At 42.3% G+C, this 21,090-nt stretch overlaps 1 protein-coding gene across 2 annotated transcripts in view; it reads left to right on the forward strand.

The window, feature by feature from the left end:
• Positions 1-21,090, forward strand: part of LOC126170733 (probable ATP-dependent RNA helicase DHX34) — a 220,975-nt gene that overhangs the window by 39,906 nt on the left and 159,979 nt on the right. For both annotated transcript variants that reach the window (XM_049920748.1, XM_049920749.1), the window contains exons 5-6: positions 18,754-18,957; positions 19,626-19,758. In XM_049920748.1, the coding sequence (XP_049776705.1) occupies positions 18,754-18,957; positions 19,626-19,758 (337 nt within the window). The remainder of the gene's footprint in view (positions 1-18,753; positions 18,958-19,625; positions 19,759-21,090) is intronic.

Below are 21,090 nucleotides of genomic sequence, written 5' to 3' on the forward strand. Positions count from 1 at the left end.
TCACTGTAGAGATACAGTTTATGTTCATTGGTACTACTGTGTTTACTATGTTTGAAGAGGAGTTATACACTGGTGCATTGTGGCCTTTCTTTCAACAATTGTTGAAAACAGCCCAACATTTAGGGCATGCAGCACACTTGTTTTGGACAAAGCAGTACAGGCGAGATGGAAGGGTGGCACATGGTCGCTGTTGTGCCGCAGCCTGGCCATTACCTACGCTGCACCATGCAAAGCGAAGATTGTACTGCTGCAATGCCTTCCCCTTGTTCTGAACACTTGCGGTGTGCATAACAGGTTTTGGTATAGTAGCTTCCAATATGTTGCCCAATCTGATTGCCTGCAGCTTGTGACACTTCAAAGGACTGTCCTATATTGTGCACCATCTATTAACATCAGATTCTCAAATTGAAGCGCTTTTTCGCAGACTTCCCTATCTGGGACCAGATGAATACTACCATCACACACCATGCAATCAGTGTAGGATTCGTGATGGGTACTAGTGACAAATTTACAGTGTTGGTTCAACCCATGTACTTCTGCAGCCCAGGCTTTGTAATATTGGTTTGGGCATTTCTGACAGTGGTAAAATTCAACATACATCGCAATGACATGTGTTCTGTCACAGTAATAAGTTGGGAGAAGCATGCATATTTCATCAAGTGATAAGGTGGTCAGTTCTTGCAAAGGTGCAAGTTGGCACAACAATTGATACATGTGTGGCAAAAGCCAGGAAAGAAAGAAAGCCCGACACAGGTTTGCATCGCACACGTGAAAAAGCTGGAAATGTTGGCATAAATGTGTCTCTGAGGAGTCCCAATCTTCAGCCAGTTCATCATATGCTGGAAATGGTGATGGTTGCCCTGACGGAAAAGTAACGTGCCTCGAACACCAAAATGCCACTTGATTAAGAGTGGTGGTGAGAGCCTGTTGTTGTTCCATTTTCTTTTTTAGTCATCAGTCTTCTAACTGGTTAGATGTGTGCCTCCATGAATTCCTCTCCTTTGTCAACCTCTTATCTCAGAGAAGCACTTGCAACTTACTTCCTCAATTATTTTCTGGGAGAATTCCAATCTCTGTCTTCCTCTACAGTTTTTTTCCTCCGTTGCTCCATCTAGTACCATGGACGTCATTCCATGATGTCTTAACAGATGTCCTATCATCCTGTCACTTCTGCTTGTCAGTGTTCTCCACATACTCCTTTGCTCTCTGATTCTCCATGTAACTTCCTCATTCCTTACCTTATAAGTCCTCCTAATTTTCAACATTTGTCTGTAGAACCACATATCAAATGCTTCAGTTCTCTTCTGTTCCAGTTTTCTCACAATCCATGTTTCAGTACCATACAATCTGTGCTCAGAAATTTCTTCCTCAAATTAAGGCCTGTGTTTGATACTAGATGTGCCACAAATTGTTGAAGAAGTTGCCGTTGCCATGACTGAGAATGCTGGATGGAATGTGTGATCTTCAAGCAGTGCGCGAGCTGTATTATGACAGCTGAACATTCATTCAAAAATTGCTGTGAACAATGGTGAAATATTACTTGTACAAACTTAACATTACTCACCAACTTTTTCCATGTGACACAGACATTAGAATAGACTTTGCTCGTACATTTTTTGCAGCTGTTGATGTTGATGATGTGGCCTTGGAACATTTTGTGGAGTGATGACACTTTATGCTCACTGGGCAGTGAACACACCCAATTGTCATATTTGGGGATTGTCACTGTCAACAAATGTTCGTAAAGTTCCTATGCATAGTGACTGCATCACTGTGTGATGCAGCTTCATGACACAGTTCATGATTGGTCCATTTCTCTTTGAGGAACTCAGACCCTGGGGATAAGGATATGCAGCTTCAATGGCACATATTACTGTGAAATGCTTCACCAGCGGTGGCGCGCGCAGACTTGCGGCGATTTCCTGTATCGCTGGCGCTGCTTATGCGGACGGCGTTCAGACTTTGATGCTGCCAACCTTTTGGCAGCGGGCCCGGCTGGCACCACTGGCTAGGATATAACACTCCTCCCCCCCAAATCGCCGCACCGTCGTTGAATAATGACGTGGCGAGCGTCGACGGCGGGGGAGGGGTCTGGCCGCAGGTGTAGCAGAAGAGACCGGGGCGGAGACTGTTGTCGGTGGCAGTCCCCGGTCCGCACCCCAGCATTGGCTGCGCGGAGCCTCGGGAAACACCGACTGAAAACCGAGGTCAGGGTGCACGCCTGTGACCACGGGCGCAGCTTCTGGTACTGGACGCAACGGGGCGTCGGGACCCACGAAGAGAGGCAGCGTCTCCTGACGCTGCGTCGACGGCTGCTGAGTGGGTGCCGGACAAGGCGCTGCGGTGTCATACTCCTTGGGGGTGCCCAAGGAAAGCGGCTGCAGGACAGGCTGCACAGCCACCGCTTGGGATGGCGGCCCGGCTGAGGGGTCGACGTCCATCTGCTCCGAAGGTGGTCGCGACTGAAGAGGGACCGCAGGCGCCGGAGCGACCACCTGGGGCGCTCCCGGATGAAGCTGCGTGGGAGGCATCAACGGGACGGGCTGTCTGCGTGATAGCAGCGACGGCTGCTGCTGCTGCCCTGGAGGCGGCAGCGAAGTCGGAAGGCGTGGCTGGAACCCGCCGCGGACCAAATCTGTGGACAAAGAATGAGCGTCAGAATCCGGGCGGCCAGCGCGGCGCAACTAGTTCTGATGCCTCCTGTGCACCCCAGTAGCACCTTGAACAGTATAAAATCCATGACCCTGGACACTTATCACAGTGCCTCGTTCCCAACGACAGTGACCGTGATAAACTCTGAAAAAAACGGCGTCATTGCGCTGAAAACGCGTGCGATGCTCAGAAGCAGCGGGTCGATCCGGGGGGTGCAACAACCGTAGTAGGGTGCGATGACGACGGCCGTGGAGAAGCTCCGCCGGCGAAGGGCCGTCGCGTGGCGTGGTCCGGTACGACGACAGGAACGTGATAAGGGCCTGCTGACGAGAGTGCGTAGCACGAAGGCGGTCCATGTGATCCTTGAATGTGCGTACAAAACGTTCCGCTGCACCATTCGATTGAGGGTGGAACGGCGGAGTAAGAACATGGCGAATGCCATTGGCAGAACAAAAACTTTCAAATTCAGCAGAGGTAAATTGTGGACCATTGTCAGACACTAAAACTTCTGGAAGACCCTCAATACAAAAAATTGAAGTCAACGCCTGTATAGTTTGTGCAGACGTTGTAGACTGCATGGGCACAACAAACGGAAAATTACTAAATGCATCTATCACAATGAGCCAACGAGAATTCCAATATGGACCAGCGAAATCAATATGGACTCGCTGCCAGGGACCGGCAGGGCGTGCCCACTCAAAATAGCGTTGAGGCGGAGCAGCTTGGTGTGCGGCACACGTCGAACAATCTGTAGACATCTGCGTAATCTGCTTATCAATGCCAAACCATGTACAATGACGGCGGGCAAGCTGCTTGGTGCGGACCACTCCCCAATGACCTTGATGCAACAAGGCGAGGACCTTGGATTGGAGCACTTGGGGAACCACTACACGAAGCTGGTCATTCTCGGTGCGTAACAGCAAAACTCCTTGTGAAACAGACAACAGATGACGTTGCGGATAATAGCGACGAACCACAGGATCCGATATGTCCTTTGCCTTGGACGGCCAACCACGTTGAACAAAACGTAATAGTAAACTCAGATGAGGATCCGTAGCTGTCGCACGTGCCACCTGACGATAATCAACCAGAATATCCCGGAGGGATTGGTGCTCATCGGCGTCAATCTGATGGCAAGAGTCTTCAGAGGAATCGAAGACATCATCCGCAGCAATCGGCAATCGAGAAAGCGCGTCAGCGTTTGCATGCTGAGCTGTAGGGCGATACAGTATCTCATACTGGTATTGTGATAACAAAAGAGCCCAACGTTGTAGTCTCTGAGCTGTCCGCTGAGGAACTGGTTTAGACGGATGAAACAGGGACGTCAGAGGCTTGTGATCTGTTACTAAATAGAATGGTCTACCATAGAGGTATTGATGGTATTTTGTGACACCGAACACAATAGCCAACGCTTCCTTGTCCAATTGGCTATAATTACACTGAGCTTTGTTTAGCAATTTAGATGCGAACGCAATAGGACGTTCGGTGTCACCGACTCGGTGAGACAACACAGCACCGAGGCCGAAAGAAGAGGCATCACAAGCTAACACTAGAGGCTTGTTTGGGTCGTAATGGACCAGACAATGATCATTCAATAAAGCCTCTTTAAGCTGCTGAAAGGCTGATTGGCAATCAGCTGACCACACAAACGGAACATTCTTACGGCGGAGACAATGCAACGGTGCAGCAATCTGTGATGCATTAGGTATAAACCTAATATAATATGTCAATTTGCCAAGAACTGCTTGCAATTCCTGCAGATTGCGAGGGGCGGGCAAATCACAAATAGCTGCTAAATGTGACTGGGAGGGATGAATGCCTTGAGCATTAATAACATGTCCCAGATACTCCATCTCCATAAGGAAAAATGAACATTTATCGATGTTGCAACGTAGGCCTGCCTGAGACAACACTGTAAACAAACACTCCAAATTACGGAGATGTTCAGCAGGCGTCCGACCGGACACAACAATATCGTCTAAATAGTTGCAACACGATGGCACATTAGCCAGAAGTTGTGACAAAAAACGCTGAAAAACAGCTGGAGCTGACGCACAACCAAAAGGCAAACGCAGAAAACGGAACAACCCCAACGACGTGTTTATGACAAAATACTGTTGTGATTGCTCGTCGAGGGGCAATTGCAAATATGCTTCACGGAGATCAATTTTGGAAAAGAAACGAGCTTCCCCTAACTTATCCATCAGCTCGTCCGGTCTAGGCAAAGGAAAAGAATCAATGACAGTCTGAGGATTAACTGTCGACTTAAAATCAGCACACAAACGTAACTTGCCAGATGGTTTCTTTATAATAACTAAGGGAGAAGCCCACTGGCTCGCTGAAACGGGTTGAATAACACCGTTGTTTTGCCAACGACGAAGTTCATCTTCTACAGGTGCCCGGAGGGCGTGAGGCACTGGACGAGCACGAAAAAATCGAGGCTGAGCATTATCTTTTAACGTAATATGAGCGGCAAAGTTCGCAGCACAACCTAGTTCGTCTTTAAATATGTCACTGTATCGTTTACACAAATCGGGTATGCTGTCTTGAGGAACAACGACAGAATTAATTTGCAACACATTGTCTTGGATAGACAGGCCAAACAAGTCAAAACAGTCTAACCCGAAAATGTTTACACTGTCTGTAGCGCGGAGCACTGTGAATGAAACTGTTTTTGTATTGCCACGGAATGTGGCTGGCACGCTACATACACCTAACACAGGAATTTGTTCTCCACTATAAGTAGCCAAAGAATGTTTTGCCGCTGAAAGTTTAGGGCGGCCGATAGCCGCATACGTAGCACTATTTATTAGAGTCACAGACGCACCAGTGTCTAATTGAAAATTGAAGGTCTTATTCTGGATGCGTAGCTTCACAAATAGTTTATTACACTAATCAAAATATCCACGGGTATGCTGCCGGTCTATAGTGTCCAACGGGCACAATATTTCGGCGATCAAACATGTCGCCATCATCAGGTGAACTGACGGACTGAGCTCCTGTGAACGTGCCGGCACGGAGATCCGTACGCTATGGCTGCTCAGTTCCCTCTGAGCAGCCATAGCGTACGGATCTCCGTGCCGGCACGTTCACAGGAGCTCAGTCCGTCAGTTCACCTGATGATGGCGACATGTTTGATCGCCGAAATATTGTGCCCGTTGGACACTATAGACCGGCAGCATACCCGTGGATATTTTGATTATCAAATACGCCGGGAGAAACTCAAGAATCACAGTTTATTACACTGTCTCTGGATCGGTGCAGTGGAGGCGGAAGACACAAAATCAGCGCGTTTAGCGCGTGTGCGCTGCTTACGACAACTCGTGGGTTGGGTGGGTGGAACAACAACTCCCGCTTCACTTGCCGTCTGTACATTACTTTTTACAGCGTTTGAATTACGCTTGGGTCGCATAGCAGAAGACTGGGCGGGTGGCTTATTGCGAACAAGTTTATTACCCACACGAACCGTGGAAGAGTCTTGAAACGCGACCTTCTGGCCGGGCTGGCTTTGAATAACATGAATATCCATGGGCTGGGCAGCACTAGAATTGTTCCTGCGTTTACGCAAACAAACAGTCTGGATGTGTCCTTTCCTTTGACAAAAGTGACAAACCGCGTTTCTTAACGGGCAACGTTCACGAGGATGAGCAAGAACACACTTAGGGCAAGACTTAACTCTATCATTTTGCACACGCGGCTGACGAATGTTTTTAACATGACGCGGCCGGCTAGTGTTTACAGTCAGACTCTGCCGGTGGGGCCGCGGGCGTGACATAACGTGCTTAGCACAGGCAATTTGAGAAATACATGGCTGATCTAACTCACACTCAGCGTAGTCAAAAGTATCTTGGGCTTCAATGATGTTCAGCACAGTGTCTAATGACGGGTCAGGCAACTTTAAGATAGCAGCACGAATACGAGAATCTGCAATGTTTTGAGTAATAGCGTCTCGTAACATGACATCACTGTAGGAAGCTCCACACACACAATTAAATCGGCACTGACGGGTGAGGCTCCGTAAATCTGTTAACCACTGTTTATTAGATTGATGTGGCAGTTTCTTTAATCTGAAGAACTTGAATCTGGCTGCTGCCACATGAACTCGCGACTCGAAATACTCAGCAAGCTTGTTAACAACAACGTCATAGTCTAAAGCTTCTGGCTTGGATTCTGGGAACAACTTACAAAGTAGTCTATAGACTTCCACGCCTGCAGTGGAAATTAAATAAAGCTGCCGCTCAGTACCTGTGATTTTGTAGACTGTCATATGCGCCTGCAACTGCGCGAAATATTCCCGCCATTCTTCTCTTGATGGATCAAAAGCATGAAAAGGTGGTGCTGCCTGTGCTTGTTCCTTTTGTGTTGGAGGAATAGCCGCTTGTTTGGCGATTGCTTCCACCAGACTTTGTATTTGCTGACTCTGTAACAAGATCAACTGTTGTAATTCGGCAGACATAGTGAACACAAATTAAACCAGCCCCCAAAATTTTATCTCTATAATTAGTAGAACAAGAAACAAGTTGAACCAGCCCTGCACACGAGTTCGGAAGTCCTCGTTGCCAGTTTTATGGCGGTGGTGCCGCGACAAACACTTAGCTGTAGAAACGGCTTACGAAGTCACCGCCACACTTTTAATAGCGGGCCGATCGGTCCGCTGGAACAGTGAACAGAAAGATGAAAACCCAAACACTCTGATTAAATAACAGTCGGTACTTATCTTTATTAACGAAGATACAGAAACACAGTAGTGAACTCCGTGTCTACAGAAATCTGTCTAGATCGAGTCGGAGCGGCTATGTCAGCATCGGCTGACGACAAACATCAACTCTGCTGCGATGAACACACAACGTACTAGCAAGTACACAAATCGGTGGCGAGTATTCCACTGAGCGGCGAATACAGAACTGAACTGGCGCTCGCGACTCCAGCGCTTAAGAAGCCAGAAGCCAGTGGTGGCGCGCGCAGACTTGCGGCGATTTCCTGTATCGCTGGCGCTGCTTATGCGGACGGCGTCCGCACTTTGATGCTGCCAACCTTTTGGCAGCGGGCCCGGCTGGCACCACTGGCTAGGATATAACAGTTACTACATAACACACTTGCAGAAAACCGAATCATTGACCGATAGTTCCAAAGTGAATAGCCTCAATCATCAGATTTGGATCTGTGTGATTGGACAGGGTTTATGAACAGGACACTAACACACATTGGAGGTTCAAGAGCTATCTCTAGTGTGCTAGTGTGGTGCCCTTTTTGCCAGTGCTGGTCTGCTTTTGATGTCCTGCTTACTCCATCCATCATTGGTTATTTTGCTGTTCTCGATTTTCTTCTGTATGTTATTCTTGTCAGGAACTTGGATGCATGAGCTGTTAAACTGATTGTGCGATAATACTTGCACTAGTCAGCTATTGCAGTCTTTGGTATAGTGTGGATGATATTTTTCTGTAAGTCAGATGGTATGTTGCCAGACTCATACATTCTACACACCACCATCAATAGTTGTTTTGCCACTTCCGCCAATTATTTTAGAAACTCTGTGGAATGTTATCTATCCCTTTTGCATTATTTGATCCCATGTCCTCCAAAGCTCCCTTAAATTCTGATTCTACCTCTTCCAAATCAACTCCTGTTTTTTCTTCTACCACATCAGACAAATCTTCTCCCTCATAGAAGCCTTCAGTGTACTGTTTCTGCCTATCTACTCTCTACTCTGCATTTAACAGTGGAATTCCTGTTACACTCTTAATGCTTCCACCCTTGCTTTTAATTTCTCCGGTGGTTGTTTTGACTGTCTTATATGCTGAGTCAGTCCTTCCAACAAGCTTTTTTTTCCAATTTCTTCACATTTTTCATGCACACATTTCATCTTAGCTTCCCTGCATTTCCTATTTATTTCATTCCTCAGGGACTTGTATTTCTCTATTCCTGAATTTCCCTGAACGTTTTTGTACTTCCTTCCTTCATTGATCAACTGAAGTATTTCTTCTGTTACCCATGGTATCTTCGCAGTTAGCTCCTTTGTGCCTATGCTTTCCTTTCCAACTTCTGTGACTGGCTTTTTTTAGAGATGTCCGTTCCTCTTCAGCAGTACTGCCTACTGAACTATTCCTTATTGCTGTATCTATAGCCTTAGAGAACTTCAAACAGATCTTGTCCTTCCTTAGTACTTCCATATCACACTTGTTTGCGTATTGTTTCTTCCTGACTAATCTCTTAAACTTCAACCTACTCTTTATCACTACTACACTGTAATCTGAGTCTATATCTGCTCCTGGGTTACACCTTAAAATACAGTATCTGATTTCAGAATCTCTGTCTGACCGTGATGTAATCTAATTGAAGTCTTCTTGTATCACATGGCCTTTTCCAAGTAGACCTCCTCCTCTTGCGATTGGGGACCAGAATACCTGCTATTACTAGCTGAAATTTATTACAGAACTCAATTAGTATTTCTCCTCTCTCATTCCTTGTCACAATCCCATGTTCTCCTGTAATCTTTTCTTCTACTCCTTCCCCTACAACTGCATTCCAGTCCCTCATGACTATTAGATTTTCATCTCCCTTTACTTACTGAATTACCTGTTTATCCTCATATACTTTCTCTATCTCTTCATCTTTGGCATGCGGCGTCGGCATGTATACCTGAACTATCATTGCTGGTGTTGGTTTCCTGTCAATTCTGATAAGAGCAACCCTATCACTGAACTGTTCACAGTAATACACTTTCTGCCCCACCTCCCTATTCATATCAAATCGTACGCCCATTATACCTTTTACTGCTAGTGTTGATATTACCCTATACTCATCTGACCAGAAATCCTTATCTTCTTTCCATTTCACTTCACTGACCCCCTACTACACACATCAAAAAAAAGTTTTGCATCACCTCAGTTTCGAGAGTTCCGGAACCTGTACAGAAAATTGGAATAGAGACCAACTTAAGCATCATTTCCACCCTTTTTATTGCTCATGAAAACCACGCATGTTATACCACCTTAAGAGTTGGTGGTCCAGATTGCTGTACACACTGGTATCTCTGATACCCAGTAGCACATCCTCTTGCATTGATGTATGCCTGTATTCGTTGTGGCATACTATCCACAAGTTCATCAAGGCACTGTTGGTCCAGATTGTCCCACTCCTCAACAGTGATTTAGTATAGATCCCTCAGAGTGGTTGGCAGGTCACATCTTCCATAAACAGCCATTTTCAATCCATCCCAGGTATGTCTGATAGGGTTCATGTCTGGAAAATATGCTGGCCACTCTAGTCAAGTGATGTCATTATCCTGAAGGAAGTCATTCACAAGATGTGTATGATGGGGGCACAGATTGTCATCCATGAAGATGAATGCCTCACCAATGTGCTGGCTATATGCTTGTACTATTGGTCGGAGGATGTCATTCACTTATCGTACAGCCATTACAGTGCCTTACATGACCACCAACAGCATACCTCTGCCCCACATAATGCCACCTCCAAACAGCATGGAACCCCCACTTTGCTGCACTCGCTGGACAGCGTGTCTGAGGTATTCAGCCTGACCGGGTTACCTCCAAACACGTCTCTGACGACTGTCTGGTTGAAGGCATATGCAACACTCATCGGTGAAGAGAACATGATGCTAATCCTGAGCAGTCCATTCTACAGACAACATGAGCCGTGTACCTCCTTCCTGGTGGAATGGCTGGAACTGATTGGCTATCGGACTCCCTCCAACTAATAGGCACTGCTCATGCATGGTTGCTTACATCTTTGGGCGGGTTTAGTGATATCTCTGAAGAGTCAGAGGGACTGTGTCCGAGATACAATATCCATGGTCAATGTTTATCTTCAGGAGTTCTGGGAACCGAGGTGATGCAGAACTTTTTTTGATGTGTCTATATCTAGACTGAGCCATTGCATTTCCCTTTTCAGATTTTCTAACTTCCCTACCATGTTCAAGCTTCACCCTGACTCATAGAATGTTATCCTTTCGTAGGTTATTCAGTCTTTTTCTCATGGTCACCTCCCCTTTGGCAGTCCTTTCCTGGATATCCAAATGGGGGACTATTCCGGAATCTTTTGCCAATGGAGAGATCGCCATGACACTTTTTTACTTACAGGCCACATGTCTGGTCGATACCTGTTATGTCTCTTTAATGCAGTGATTTCTGTTGGCTTCTGAATGCTCATGTCATTGATCACTGCTGATTCTTCTGCCCTTAGGGGCAGTTTCCCACCCCAAGTACAAGAGAGTGTACTGAACCTGTGTCCACTCCTCCACCTTCTTTGGCAAGGCCATTGGAAGAATGAGGGTGACTTCTTATGCCGGAAGTCTTCAGTCACCAATGCTGGTTATTAATCAAAATTTAAGTGGTTTGCAGGTTTCGAACCCGGGAGAATGATTCAATTACTAATTAAAGCTGCTACCCCTGTACCACCAGTGACGAGTATTTCTTCCATCAAGATGTTTGTCAGGTGACTTAGCACGGTCACTAACATGCGGAGAAAACATAACCCTTACTCGTCACCAGTTTGTTATAGCTAGAAGAAACACAATTTATGGAAAATAGTACTTTATAGAGCCAATGTAAGATATGATGAAGTACAGATTGCGCACAACGGTGAACACATTTAATGGACAACAGTAATACAGGTTACATAGTAGCCAAGCACTCATTTGCGACAAAGTTATTAAAAAGAAATTTGGGCCTGAAGCAAAATGAACTGCAATTATTTGGCACATTGACATCACAATAGGAACAAAGCAAAGCACCGGCTGACGCAGCAAGCAGCACAAATAACTATTTATAACTGCATTAAGTTCTCATAAAATTACATTTATATGTTAGTAGAGGATGAAGAGTGCCACTGCTGGGATTTTCGCTTTTGTGCTGCTGCCGCCTTTTGCACTTTCAGCTACATATTAAGGAAGCACAAGTGAATGAAAAGTCTTATTCTAACATATAGTTTGATGATTTCTGGTGAAAAATCAGCATATTTAGTTTGCACTGTAGCACAGGTTGTTTTTACTATATTTCTTTCCTTCAAAATTCTTTCTAAACCATTAAATTAATTAAAAAGAGGTTCAAATTGTGACACTTTATGTAGCTGGTCACCTGTCGGAACTGTAAGCCCACTGTGAGATAGGACTTCAATCCAGCCAAAATATTCCGCATCTGTTGCAGGAGGACTTAAAATATCTCCAGACAATGTTCCCAGTGTGTCGTCATACTTCTTTTCATCATATGCTATGTGTGCAGCCAGGTATCGAAATCATTCTGATGAGGGAAAAAGAAAAAAAGGAGTCTGGTCACTTGCTGACAGCTGAATCTTCCTGTGCAGGTAGAAGAAGAAAGTTAATATCTTGCAGTTCTATTTCACCATCTCCTGTTTCCAGTGCTTCATTCATGCCGAGCAAAATAATCAATGTTTCACTTCTGTTGGAGAAGGGTTCAAGTGGAAATGACTAGATCCTCTTATCTGCAAGAAACAATTTTCCAGTGTGTCATGGTTCAAACATGCAATTAGAATACATCTCATCTGCGCTGGCTGAAGGTCTGAATACAGTTCAAATAATGACCGGACTGTTGTCATGATGACTTTCCGGAATGGGAGCAAATGATTTGTACTGTTGCTGTTTGCATGAAAATGGTGTGAGACAATGCAGCCATTTGGATGCACTTCTGATAACTTTTCTTATATCCTGACCACATTTTTATTTTTCCAACAACCTTAACGTGTTTCGACTATACGTCATTTTCAAAGGCTACAAAATACAACATGAAACTGGTATCAGAAGATATGAAAATATGATACATTTCACTATTAATAAGAGACATATTACAATGACAACAATATGACTTCCTAGCTTAGCAGTGATCTGTCAGTCATGTGAAATTGTTCATCAGATACATTGTATCACGTCAACATTCTCGATCATGAGACAAGTGCAAACTACTACCAAGGGAAAATTTTTGGAAGTCATAAATAATTAATAAAAGTTAAAATTATACGGATTACTAGAGGGTTGGAAGGGAATAGATTAAAGTTGACACACTTAAAATAACATACATGAGATCTTCTGCAGTTGTATGACCATGAAACTGTTTTCTGTGAATAACAAACATTGTGGATCACCATGACGCAGTTAAAGAAGGGGGTAGGATATCGGTACACAGCATTAATCTTGACATATTAAAAATCCTGCAAAGCTGTTTGTAATACTGTGACTACAAATATTTATAAAATGACAACTTAAATAAAATAATGTGATAGCGTTGTGAAAGAGCTATAATAACACTGTTGTCAAAAGTTTTCAATTTGTGTCTTGCAGCATCAAGCACTGAGCGACCGCTTGTGAATACTCTTGGCCTATGATCAATCTGCGAATATGACACTAAATATGTAGTAAATAATTAAACTTTTACTCATCTTGTGCACAAAATAAAACACAGGATGAAGCTACACGAAGGTGCAGAGTCTTGGGGGTAAAATACAGAATGGTATGTCATTCATCACAAAAAGAATACTATGTAGTGGTGATAAATGGTGTAATGTTTGTTACTCGCAGAAAACGGTTTTATGATCATACAACCACAGAAGATAACATGTATATTATCTGAAGTGTGCCAGCCTTGACCAATACCCATCCAACCCTGTAGTAATCTCTGTAATTTTGACTTTTATGAAATATTTATGGACTGTTACTGATGATAGTAATTTATGTGCTGTAAGTTAGAAGACATGTTAGTTATCAGACAGTAGGACCCAGCACCAATCAGTGCATTCTTCCAATGTATTAGTTAAAAAAGTTATCTGTTACACATTATTTTATAAAGTAATCTCTTTGTGTAAAACATTGTAATGTGGTTTCCATGTTTACTGATAAAATTGTTTTATACAATGTAATGATGAAAACTGTGGTTGTAAACAGAAACAAACTGCAATGTGTACCACATACCCAGCACCACCTAGTGGTTAGCCACTTGGCTTCCAAAAATTTTCCCTTGGTAGCAGTTTGCACTTGTCTCATGATCAAGAATGTTGATGTGTAGAATGTATCTAATGAACAATTTTGTATGAATGACAACCTAGGAAGCCATATTCTTGTCATTGTAATATGTCTCTTATCAATGGTGAAATGTATAATATTTTCTTCTGATACCAGTTTTGTGTTGTATTTTGTAGCCTTTGAAAATGACATAAAGTCGAAACATGTAAGGTTGTTGGAAAAATAAAAATGTGGTCAAGACATAATAAAAGTTATCAACAGATTTGTACCGCCTATGTGCATTTTTCTGCACACATGTACAGTTCCCTTAATATTCTTTCCTGAACATCCATGTGCAACCCCTAACCAAAGGATAACATATTCTTGTCACTGAATCTTCATGCATTCAGGATGACTAACGCATAGTTCGCAAGCTAAAAAAAATTTGCTGCTTCCGGTTCTCCGGACATCAGATATCGTATGGCTTTAGTTGTTGTACTCGAAAAAAGTTGCGTAGCTAAATAGAGCCATTGATATTCTCTGCCCTTCGCAATGAGGTGAATTTTTGACAGTTTAGGACACAACTTCATTTCACTCCTGTCTAATGTGAGCAGTCTTTCTACAGAAGATTTATTAACAGTTTTCCCTCTTGGAAGACTTATTCCCTCATCCAGGAAGTTTTATAGATGTGGCTCCTCCATGCCCACACTGGCATGATGGCCAATTCAAAAGGTCTACTGCCATCTCTGCATAAGGGTTAGTTTCACTAAAGTGAGGTCTCGTGTGATGTGGGTACCGTGATGTTTGCGCTCATCTGGAGCTAGATTGGGTCGAAAGGTGAACAAAAGGTAGTACTTTGAAGGGCAGAGGGAGAAAAGTGCCAAGGCAAGCATCAAGGGAAAAAACCTCTGTGGTAGTTGGGTCGGGTTGTAAGAGCAGTAGTGGTTTTCTTGCTGCATGCGACAGGTCGTGCAAGGTTGGGCTTTGTTAGTAGTGGGTATCATGCAGTTCAATACCTTTGTCATTGTGCGGTGGTGTTACTCAGTGGATGGCACTGGGTGCTGGTGTCGATTTCTCCATCAGCATCAGCATACCTGTAACAGTTAGGTTCATCATTGTTTTGTGTCAGATAAGTCATATATCAGATTCACAGCGTAGGGTAATATTGGCGGTTTGTTTGTGCATCATTATGCGAGCTTGTTGGTTTCACTGTTGTAGCCTGTGTGTCAGCTTTAATAGCAGCTGGAATATCCAGTCAACGTTGCTGATATTCAGGGGCTTGCCGATGTTGTCACTTGTGGATGTATGTTAGCTTGTCATAGGTGGTTATGCCCTAGCTAGTTGAGTCTTTGGCCACTTATGCTCCCATCTATGGTTGTGATCATAGTTTCCCAGATTAAAGATGAAAGGATTGTTCAAGTGTCTCGAGTTCTTGTATAGTTGTGTGGCATGTTTTTTGATTACTTCCTTGAGAGTTTCGAGGCAGTATTCATTGTGAAGATCCATGGTGCGTGTGTAGTGTGGAGTGTTGCTAATGATGCATATCGCTTTGTTCTGTATGATATGCAGGCAGTGGAGCCACGTAGGAGGTGCATATCCCCATATGTGAGGTGCATACATCATCAGAGATCTAATCAGTGTCGTGTATATGGACCTTGACACCCTCCTATTCAGTATACTTTCCCTGCTGAGCATTGGGTAGAGTTGCTTGAACCATGCATGTGCTCTATTGACAACGTGTTCAAGTGGTCCCCCTAGAAAGTGGTTCCTCATTAATTTAAATATGCATGGAACATCTGAAAATACCCAGATTCGTTTATTTTCATATGTGGGATTTGGAAAGCAGCTGCTATATTAAGACCTGTCCACACAAATTGATTTTTTGTGCCAAGGTCACACGTTACTGCAACAACATTGTAGCCAACATCTTGTATGGAGCAGATGATAGTGTTTAATTGATCGGCTGTTATCTGTGTGTCAAAGTTGTAGTAGATTGATTGCTTCCATCTTGCAGACAAAACCCATACCACAACAAACAACATGTTAGAGTGCAGCCCTACAATACAACCTTCAACAGACTCATATAAAGCACTGCTGTCTACATTCATTTCATTGAATGACAGCGCACATACACATTCAACTTTTGACAATACAGATGACTGGGCTTTCATTAGCTGTAAAACATCTGTAAACACACTAGGAAAGCATGAGAGAGGGCATGATTACCATCTTTCTGTCTTGGTAGTCCAGGAAGTGGGAAACCAGCCTGATTCCTTAAAAGCAAATAACACTTCCTAGATACAACACAAAGAGTAACTGCTTTTCGAATGTCTTCTCTTTGCCACTTTGCTTGTTTTTTCCACTCAGTAACCAGTTTATCTGTGTTCTTAGAATAGTTTGGCTAATATTTCAGTCACCTTCTCCTGCACTTGCTGCTTTTGATACTTCTGCTTATGTTTTATTTTCTCGACACAGGCTTTCACTTTTAGTTTCAGGCACTTCTCACTGTACTTCAGTTTTGCATGTAGGGCTGTCAGTTTGTTGTTCCTATATTCTAATTCTTCTGTGCATTTACAAAGATCACTGATTTGTTTATTGTCAATCTCTCACTCATCTGTAGCTGTTGTCTGGTCCAGTTTTCTTTTTTTGGGAGACAAATTAGCAAGGTGCTCAAGAGTAATTTGCATTGTTTTTCTTGTCTGCAACCTGTCTGCTTTATTTGGAGAAACTGCATCAACTGCACTTTCATTACCACTTAAACTAGGAACACTTCCTGGTATATTTACACTCCATACTGCATCTGGTTAAACACTTTTCTAAGTGGTTGATCAAGAAATTCTGCTCACAAATCATGGAAGTAATCATCTGGCATGAAATGTAAAGAACACACTGTTGGCACTTCGTAATCCAAACTTTCTGCAATTGAATGATAGACTACATCCAAGTCTTTTGTCTTCCTGCTGTATGACCTGCATCCCATTACAGTACAGGCAAGCATTTTAAAACAAAACTTTCATCAAACATCACAAAGCACCCCAAACAAGAGCAAACAACACAACTCTCTTACTCATCTCAATACACAATGGAGCTACACACTGCCACAGGATCCTATGGTGGTGACATGTGCAGAATGACAAATTGTACAGCAATCTGCACATCTCATTTAGGCTCCCCCAGGTTTACCGTTGCTTAAATAAAACTGTTTTCCTGGCAGCTTACTAGAGCATGCCAGGGAGCCGACCCAAGTGGCCTCCATAAGTGGGCCTGTGAACTGTACGGATGCGCGATCTCTGAAATAACGTGTGTCATGAGTGAAAGAACATCATGATCTTTCTAAAGTATGGGAACCACAAGAACATTTATGAAATCAGGAGGCATTTTCTTCAGTGTTCCAGGTTTTAATGATAAATTAATATATTTGTCTTGTGAGTTCCTCACCACCTTTCTTGAAAGCTTCTACTGGTATTCCATCAGGACCAGTGGCCATGTATTGTATTGCTTGAATGACAGCACACTTTACTTCACCTAATGTTGGTGGGGAGCCAAGTTCTTCTTTAGTAGGTTCTTGTTCTATTATGTTGTGAACTTGTCAAACAATGGAAATTCCAGGTAGGAATATCAGCAATGTGGAAAAGACAGATTGCTACTTACTGTAAAGAAGACCTGTCAAGTTGTAGACAGGCACAATTAAACACACACACACACACACACACACACACACACACACACACACACACACACTCACACACACACACACACACACTCACTCACTCACAAGCAAGCACACCTCACAAACAACACATGACTGCCAACTTGAGCATGTCATTCTGGAATGGCTTTTAAACAGAAGAGTAACATGGGAAAACTTCACAGTGTTGTTGGATGGAAGAAAGTCATTTGACAAAAATCAAACAATGGAAACTCCAAGCAGGAATATCAACAATGTAGGAAAACAGATTTCTACTTACTGTAAAGAAGACTTGCCAAGTTGCAGACAGGTACAATTAAAAGACACTCACATATATATTTCGGCTGCAGCCTTCATCAGTAAAAGACACACACACACACACACACACACACATACACACACACACACACACACACACACACACACCAGCACACCTCACACACGCACAACTGCCAATTCCAGCATCTTGAGCCAGAATGCCATTCCAGCACTCTGGCCCAAGATGCTAGAGTTGGTAGTTGCATGTGCATGAGGTATGCTTGCTTTTTTTCTTTTTTTTTTTGGTGTGTGTGTGTGTGTGTGTGTGTGTTTTACGGACGAAGGATGTGGCTAGAAGCTGTATGTGAGTGTCTTTTAATTGTGCCTGTCTGCAACTTAACATGTCTTCTTTATGGCAAGTAGCAATCTGTCTTTTATACATTGTTGATGTTGTGCACTTGTTAATTAGTAACTGATTTCAGAAGGTCTTCAAAATGCTCTTTCCACCTGTTCATGACGGAGCATTGATGTTTTAGAAGAGTACATTTCTCACTGGACCAAGTGCTTGGACTATAAATTATTGTTGTGACATGGAAGAACTGTCACATATCTTTATGAGTGAGATATTCTAACTCTCTGGATCTCATTATCTGGCACACATTCGTCGGCGCATGGGTAGTACTTTGTACTTTTGTTTTAGCAAGACAAAAGGCTTTTCTTTTAGCGATTAAGTTCAAGTCCTTTTGTTGTGCTTGCAAGGCTTTCCTCTTCTCTGAGATCAATGCTTCAAATCTTCTACCATTTTTTATGTTTCCTAGTTTTATATCCTAATGTTTCTTTGCAGGCATCCATAATATTAGTCTTTAAATTCTCCCAGTGTTGTGTTACATCATGACAACATCCCTTAGACAGTGCCTGATGAAGTTGTTTCCTGTACTGTGAGGTATTTTCTGATTTGCCAAACTTCTCAGGAACAAATTTGGGTCTACAGTTCTTCTTTTTTTTCCTTCTCTGGGCAGATATGACAAATGCATGACAGATCCAGTACTTCGGTGATCTGTCCAACAGTTATCATCATCTTCATAGCTTTATTCATGAAAACATTGTGTAGATCTTACTTGCTTACAATTATATATTTAATTAGATGCCAGTGCTTCATTTTGAACCTTTTATCACCTTGCAGGTGTCAACTGACTCATCACTGTCAACCTATGATGTAGTCGTCCTGGATGAAGTGCACGAGCGTCATCTCTATGGAGATTTTTTGCTTGGAGTTGTGCGCTGCCTGTTGTACCAGCGACCAGATTTAAAAGTTGTTTTGATGTCTGCTACAATCAATATAAAGTTATTTGTGCAGTATTTTGCTGGTGATGCAGTAGTAATTCAGGTGAGTAATTTGTCCATTTAGAAGCAAGCATCTTTTTGTTTCAGTCTAATATAATTTCCACTTATCGATTAATTACGTGGGTCCTACTGAACAAGAGTTTTAAAACAAATCAGCTTGGCTTCTTCCTGTTTAATTACATGAAACCATGTAAGTGGGTCAAAGCCGATGCATCAATTTAAAAAATAAAATTATTGTAGACACTTGAAGCAAGCTCGTGGTCGTGCGGTAGTGTTCTCGCTTCCCACGCCCGGGTTCCCGGGTTCGATTCCCGGCAGGGTCAGGGATTTTCTCTGCCTCGTGATGGCTGGGTGTTGTGTGATGTCCTTAGGTTAGTTAGGTTTAAGTAGTTCTAAGTTCTAGGGGACTGATGACCATAGATGTTAAGTCCCATAGTGCTCAGAGCCATTTGAACTTGAAGCAAGAAGTAAAACAGAAGGGGTTTATGTAACAAATTATGTAATGTTATGGATTAATGTTTGTTCTGAGAGGAAAAAAAATAACTTGAAGCTGATAAGAATTTTTGATGGAGTTAATGCCTTTTTTTAAAAAAAAAATAAAGCTATCCTCTGTTATTTGTCCAAGAACACTGCATATTATTTTCCCATATATTTATTTTTACCTAATAATTAGACAGCATCCGTATAACCAGTGCATTTGCATTTCAACAGGTTCCTGGAAGACTGTATCCCATAAAGCTTTATTACAGACCTATTTCTGTTGAGGAAAAATCTTCAAAATCTGGACGTATTAATCCAGCACCTTATGTCCGGATTCTTCAGCTTATTGATGAAAAGTTTCCAAGTAAGACCAGAATTGTGTTGCAACTATACTACAATCACTTTGTGTGGCCTAAACCCTCCCCCCTCCCCCTTTCACTCACATCGCCTGCTGTCAGTGATTCTATGCCTTCTGTGCCAAAGGGGAATTATTTTTACATATGATTTTAATATCTTGGTAATCATTTTTCTTCATAAGAGATCTTAGACTGGTGTAATTAATATTTGTACAACAGTTTATGGTGCATAAAAAATGTTTTTTGCTTTTGTACCAGGTTCATTGTTCTGTCTCTCTGTCATTACATATGATGTAATTAAACCAAATGAACATAGTACTTTGTTTCCTGCTTACCAGTAAATAGTGGGCTCACCTGAACAAAATCTGTAAGGATTCATTACCTTGAAGGGCATGTGACATCTTTAATGTAGTAAGAAGAAAGGAAGGTTTGTATGAAGTCACATTGTGCAAGGCTTACAAGGAGAGGTCCCTAGTGGTGGGTGGACTTTTTGAAATCATCTATATGGTGATGTAGGTTAAGTTTCCAGGTATAACTTCCAACAGCCAATCCCCAGATAGGCTCTCATTTGTAAGTAATTGATGAAAAAAATCAGAATTTTATGTGATGCTCTACCTACAGGTTTAAAAAGGTATAATATCTGACTCTTTGTGCGATGTAATGTTTAAGGTACAGGCCTCACACTCTAAAGGTTGTGGGTTTGAAACTCGTCAGGGGCTTTGAAATCTTTTATTTTTAAATGTTCTTCAAAATATCTTTGGTTGTTATTTTTATTCAGTTAATTGGATTAAATGTAATTTTTTATTTCCATTTCTTAGTCACACAATTTCATCACTGTATAATCTTTTTCAGTTGCTCTCATTTTTTCTATCAACCATTCCTTTTCCATTTGAAATCTTTGCACATGTGAATTTAATTATTTTTATTTATCTATCTTAATATTTAGACAATTGTAACTGCTGTTTATCAGTTAAAAGATGGGATAATCTATTAATAATGACAGAGAAATGGTGTCAGAAAGGTATTTTTCATTACAAGATGTAAATTTTTTTGGATAGTGATCATCATGCAAAGATTTAAAATAATGAATTCTTATTGCACTGTGGACAAAGTAATGCAGATGAAGATTTAAATGAATGAAGGGATTACAAATAAAACAAAATTCAAGCAGAATGTAAAAGAGAAATAAGGAAGGAATAACATGAAAGAAAAGAACATTAGAGGAATTAAATTGGAATTAATACATAAAAATAATGAAAATCACATGAACAAAAGTCCAAGTCGAAAAAGAATGATGGGGAGAAAAATGAGAGCAAATGAAAATTTAATATGAAAATTAA

The sequence above is a fragment of the Schistocerca cancellata genome, chromosome 1 (genome assembly GCF_023864275.1).
Source record: "Schistocerca cancellata isolate TAMUIC-IGC-003103 chromosome 1, iqSchCanc2.1, whole genome shotgun sequence".
Taxonomy (NCBI): Eukaryota; Metazoa; Arthropoda; class Insecta; order Orthoptera; family Acrididae; genus Schistocerca; species Schistocerca cancellata.